The sequence below is a fragment of the Prinia subflava genome, chromosome 9, assembly GCF_021018805.1.
Source record: "Prinia subflava isolate CZ2003 ecotype Zambia chromosome 9, Cam_Psub_1.2, whole genome shotgun sequence".
Taxonomy (NCBI): Eukaryota; Metazoa; Chordata; class Aves; order Passeriformes; family Cisticolidae; genus Prinia; species Prinia subflava.
Window position 1 is genome coordinate 29,554,327 of NC_086255.1, and position 6,032 is coordinate 29,560,358.

General features: G+C 57.3%; 1 protein-coding gene across 1 annotated transcript; it reads right to left on the minus strand.

Annotated features, from left to right (window-relative positions):
* EGR2 (early growth response 2) lies at positions 1-2,275 on the minus strand. The gene is made up of 2 exons (XM_063406119.1): positions 1,693-2,275; positions 1-1,348 (listed from the first exon to the last, which is right to left on the minus strand). The coding sequence occupies exons 1-2, from the start codon at positions 2,156-2,158 to the stop codon at positions 141-143; spliced, it is 1,674 nt and encodes a 557-aa protein (XP_063262189.1). The 5' UTR covers positions 2,159-2,275; the 3' UTR covers positions 1-140.
* Positions 2,276-6,032: the final 3,757 nt, after the last annotated feature.

Here is a 6,032-nt window from a genome sequence, read left to right on the forward strand (position 1 = left end):
CGGCCCGCTCCGGCCCGCCCCGGCCCGGGGGAGCCCCGCGGCGCCGCCAGGTGCTCGTCGCGCCCCGCCGGGCCCCGCTCCGCTCCGCGCCTGCCGCGCTCGGCGGCGGCTCCGCGCTGGGTCCTGCGCGTCCCGCGCCGTCAGGGCGTCCGCGTCCGCGCAGCGCAGGGGGCCAGGGCGGCGGTGCCGCTCCCGCCGCCGGGCTGCGGGCACCCGCTGGCGGCGGCGGCGGCGGCCGCGGCTCCTTTCCTTTCCTTCTGGCGCAGGTGAATCTTGGTGTGCCGCTTCCTCTCGTCGGAGCGGGCGAACTTCCTGCCGCAGAAGTCGCAGGCGAAGGGTTTCTCGCCGGTGTGCGTGCGAATGTGGGTGGTGAGGTGGTCGCTGCGGCTGAAGTTCCGCATGCAGATACGGCACTGGAAGGGCTTGTGGCCCGTGTGGATGCGGATGTGCCGGGTGAGCTCGTCGGAGCGGGAGAAGCGGCGGTCGCAGCCCTCGGCGGGGCACGGGTAGGGCCGCTCGTGGACCGGCGTCTTGCTGGGCCGATTGGGGTACTTGCGGGGCCGCAGAATGGGCCGCAGCGGCAGGTGGTGCGGGCTGTAAGCGCCGGCGGGCAGCCGGGCGCCCGCACTCTCGCCCCCGCCGCTGCCGGGAGCGCTGCCGGGGGCGGCGCCCGCCGGGGGCGCCCCCATGGTGAAGTTGCGGATGGTGGAAAGCGGCGTGAGGGGCGGCGGGACGCGGAGCGAGTCGAGGGGGCAGGGGAAGGGCTTGCGGTCGGGGCCGGCGTGGAGCTCCCGCTGGCACTGAGGCGGCGGGAAGAAGCCGCCGTACTCGGGGATCATGGTGAAGAGCCCGCCGTCGGCCGCCGCCGCTTTCGGCGATGGGTAGGAGAGCGGCGGGGGAAAAGGCAGTGCCCCGCCGCCGGCGGCGGGCAGGAAAGCCGAGGAGGAGTCTTGCGGGTACAGGTCACCGCAGCCCGAGTAGGGCGGCGGCGGCGGCGAGTAGAGATGCTCCAGGTCGGCTGGCTGGCCCTGTGCCATGGTGCAGCCGAGGGCCCCGGCCAGCGGGTTGGGGGAGGTGGCGGAGGCGGCGGTGGCCGAGGAGGCGGCCGAGGAGGCGGCGGAGGAGGCGGCGGAGGAGGGCGTGCTGACCCCCTGCAGGATCCCCGCGCTCACGATGTTGATGATGCCCTCGGGGTAGCAACCGGCGCCAGGGTACTGCGGGTCGATGGAGAATTTGCCCATGTAGGTGAAGGTCTGATTGCGGGAAGCCGGGGCGTTGGGCGCGAAGCCGCCACCGTAGGGCAGGTCCAGGGCCCGCTTGTCGCCCATGTCCACGTTGATCATGCCGTCTGGGGGGGCAAGGAGCAGGTCAGCCCTCCGCGCCGCCGCCCGCCGGACGACCGGCACCGGTCCCAGCCACCGCCCGCCCCGGCCCAGCGCGGGGCTGCGGCGCCCACATGTTGCGCTCCGGATGCAACGGGGCTCTGCGCCGACCGCAACTTTCCCCCCCGAGCTGGGTGCGGAGGTAGGGCTGCCGCGAAGGGGCGGCAGGGATCCCGGCCGGGCGGCGGGAGAGCCCCGGGGAGGGTCCCGGCGCCCCGTCCCAGTCCGATCCCCGCCCGCGCCCCGAGTCTCCTCCGCGCCGCCGCTCCCCGCGGACGGCCCGGCCCGCACCTGCGAGGGCTCCGCTTACCTCCTGCCACACCGCTCATCTGGTCGAACGGCCCTGCCAGGTCGGCATTGGGGAAGATCGCGACCGAAGTTGGCAGAGCGGCGGAGATGTCATCCGCGGGGTAAATGCCCTCGGGGAGCTGGTGCACGAACCCACCGAGGGTCACCGGGATCTTGTCTACCGCCTTGGCGGTCATCATGGGGGCAGCGGGGCGGCCGGGGGAGCGGTGCTCCCGGCCGGCGGTGGGCACTCGGGGCGGGGAGGGGAGGGAGAGGAGGGGGCGCTTCCCCCTGCCTCCCACTACCAGCGCGGGGGAACCGCGGGGAGCCGGCGCGGCATGTGCGGGCGGGCGGCCGCCCCGTCGCGGCGGTGCGGTGGCCGCGGTGCCCCGGGCGCGCCGCGCTCCCGCCGCAGCTCGCGCTGGAGGACAAGTCTGGCGGTAACTATTTATGGGGGCCCCCTGAATGCCCGGGACGTCACTGCCCATATAAGGACTGAGGAACGGGGCCCGGCCGTCACGTGGGCGCCCGCGTGCGGGACCCGCCGGCCCGCGCCCGCCCCGGCCCCCCCGCTCCGCACACCCTGCGCGCCCCGCGGGGGCGGCCCGGCCCGCCCCGGGCCCGCTCGGCCCCCGCCGCCGCCCGCCGCGCCGCCCAGAGGGGTATTCCGGTGGCGGGGCCCTTGTCCTAAAAAGGAGAGGATCCGGCCCCGCCCCGCCTGCCCTTTTAGGGCTCGTTCCGGAAAATTTTTTAAAAGGCTCGGAAAAGCAGAGGAGGTCCCGGGGCCGCCCCGCCAGACCCCGCTCACTTTCTCAGCAGCCTGTAACCGCAAAGCGGCGGCGGGTCAGGAAACAGCCGCATTCACGGAATAGAGCTTCTCCTTTCTCAAAGAAAAAAGTAATTTTAAAACATAATATTTTTTTTTTCTGAATTACGGGTGGAAAGAGCCGCCGAACAGAGCGACTCGGCGGCGCTGCTTGTTTTGGAAAGTGTCTGATCTATATATACCGTCGCGAAAAAGGAACCGCCTGCTCCGCCGTCGCTGCCTTGTTATTGTATCGACGGGCACAAGCGAGGACGGGACCGCGAGGGGTGGCGGGGGTAGGAGCTCCCCCCTCCCCGCCGCCCCACCTCGTTCCGTTCTGACCCTAGCGCTCCCGCTTTGTCCAGTTCAACCTCTTGATCCCAGCTGCCATCCTCAGTAACAATTACACTCCCGCTTTTGCTTTATTTCCCCATGATCTCCTCCATAACGAGGGTGTCAAACCAAAGAGTGCTTAAATTCTGGATTTTTTTTTTCCTCCAAGGTACTAAAAATAACCTCCCTTGTGCCTCCCTTCCCAGGAGAAGCCAATCTTTCATATGCTGTTCCCAAGCTTAGAGCTTGCAGCCCCTACATCTTCTTGCTGATGAGGGTGTCAGACGTAATTATTTTTGAAAGCTGTATCCCATGTCACTAATCTCATTACTTGGGGATATTTCATCTCGTGGCTGTTTATTACTGCATTTAGGAAAGCAACTCTCACATATGGTCTGTAGCATGTGAGGCCCCTTTTCAATAGTCTGCAGTGAAAAAACAACCCATTGACAACCCAAGCAGCAGCAAGACATGGCAACATATGAGAGATATTATGACAGTGCATTCCTGTTCCAAAGCAACAAGCCAGAGAATACATAGGAAGGCTAAAAACACTTCACTTTCGTTTTTAACTGCAGATACCAATATTTCCAGGTCTGATTCATTACATCCTGTGCCACAGAAGAGGGGCATCCTTTTGGTGCATGTACTTACCCCTGCCTTGGCTCCCAAGCACTGTCACAGTGTCTCTCAGGACGCTCTTTATCCATGCCACACGTCACACCCCAGCTGAGAGAGGCTCTTTCAACTCCTCCAGCTCACTGCCTTTGGAGAATGCTCCAGGTTCGTTACTTGTCCAGGCACAACGGAGTCCAGGCTGGACAGCAGCATCCCTGGAAAAATAAAGGGTTTAGGGGCACTTGCTAAGGAACAGTAGGCATAAACCTAGATATTTGCCTTGATGGGAGATCAGGGAAGTATGCAGAGTAATTAGTAAATATATAACAGAGCTTTTGAATGTAGATTTTTTGTTACCAGTCCTTTCTAGCACTTAACACACAGCCAATACAGTTTGACATATGAGATTTAGTTAAAAGCAAGCTTTCAGTGGGATTCTAGATATTTTCATTTTAAAAAACCATCTCAATTTAAAGGTTAAATTTAAAAACATGACAGAGAGACAGGTTCTGGGAAATTTGACTGAGAAGTAGGAGCAATTGTATTGTACCTTTCCATTACAGCTGAGCTATAATTGGTCTAATCACTACTATGAAAGAACAAAATATTGGAATCTGTTGTGCTGTGGGGTGAGTTACTTCACATGAATTTGAGAAACAGTAACTCTTAGGTGCAGAATCCTCCTTACTGCTAAACACTGCAGATATCTCAGATTTAGGGTTTATGGATATGCTACATCATCTTGGATGAATTCAAAATACCACATGTTCACTGATGACACTAAACCATAATGCACGCAGAAGAAAGGAGAACCAAGGTTTCACACCCTACCTTAATCCTGCTATGAATCAACTCTAGTTTTGAACTAACTTGGCTAATAGAGTGTTCTTCCACTATGGAAAAGGGTTCAATGAAAGACCAACACAAATTTAACTTCACCTGTGGAATACTACTGTAGTTGACTTGGTTGGTTAATTTTAAAAGGCTTCTTAAGAATGGAATAAATTGTTCCTATTTCCATCCTTTCCAGGGACAATCAAATCACTCGACATCTTTCAATGGGGGTTTTGTCTCAATGGCAGCAGGATCTGGTATGGGGCAAGATGGAAGCATACTTAATGCTCAGGAAGTTGTTGGCAGATGAAACTCAAATGTTTCTGGGCCCTTTTCAGATATCCTTGCTGTATTGTTTTGCATGTGCTTTGTGCCTTTGATCCCTGTTTGGCTGATTACAGCAGAGTCTAAGGGTTGGACTGTCCAGCTCACACTGACAACAATGGCCCTTACATGCAGAAACATCTTACTGATTTCTGTGGTTCCTATAAACCACATGGTTTCATATGACAGAGAGATTGTTGGTGCAAATTGCCAAATCCCCAATCACACCAAGAGCCTCGATTACACATGACCTCTTACTGGATGTAGCAGTGTTTGAGGAGAGTTCCAAGCCGAAAGGCAGAACTTCTCTCCTTTTCCCAGCCTCTTTGAAACTGGGCCCCTTTGGGTTTACTGTATTTGCTCTTTTAACAAGTTGCTAGCTGACACTGCATTGAGGGTATATTTTCCTGCAGTCATTCTCTACCACAAGTACCTGAGACAGAAGTTGTAGAAATAAAATCTTTGCCTCCATACCTGAGTTGAGAGTGGCTGAGGAAGAAAAGGCAGCCTATCATCTGTAGAGCTGGCAACACATTTACCCAGCTCAGCATCACACGTTTGAGTCATCTCTCCAGGGGGTCACTGTGCTTTTGCAGCAAAACTCACCCGAGCTCCTGCGCTGCCAGAGCGGTGTTAGTGGGCCTGTATGGGAAACACGCCCTGCTGCTTCCACTCTGCACCCCGCTGCTTTCAGCAGGGTTAAGGTGGCCCCAGCTCAGCAGGTGCCCTAGGGAGTAGGAACTCATTTGGGAACAGGGAGTTGTTCACAGATTGGAGACGAATGACCCTGACAACAGCAAAGAATGTCTGTCCTAAGTCTGGGCTAGATTCATCTTGGGGTTGGTGGGTGTTTAATGTTTCATGACAAAGAGAAAATCTTCTCTCCAAAGCTGGATTTCAGAGTTGCCTAAATTTACCCCTTTTCACTGGAGGTAGAAAGGTTTATCATGTCCTCACAGGAAGAAATGCTTGTTTACTATTTCACCTTCTGTTTTGGCCAAGGCTGTCTGCTGGATTCCCAGGCTGCTGGCAAAAGCCACTTCCCTTCTGTCTGCCATGCCTTCCCCTCAAAGGCCTGATATAGGCCCTCAGTCTGCACTAGCCAGGCACCAAAACCTGGAATCCAGCCAGGGAAACCTGCTGTAAACATGAACCTACAGAAAACATCTGGCTGACTGCTGGCATGCTAGGAGAAGGGGATGGTTGAGGAGCAGAGAAGGCATCCCAATCTGCCCTTAATTACAGTACCTTGAAACCACTCTGTGGTTTTCAGCCAAGGCTGCTTGTTGTCTTAGGATGAATGCCTGTAAAATTGAAATAAGTAAATAACTTCATTGTGAGAACTTGTCTTAGGATAGCAGTAGCAGCATTCTGAAGGGCTATTTAAATGTCAATAACTTTTCCAATTCGGGCTATAGGAATTAACTAAACCCATGTGGAATCAAAAA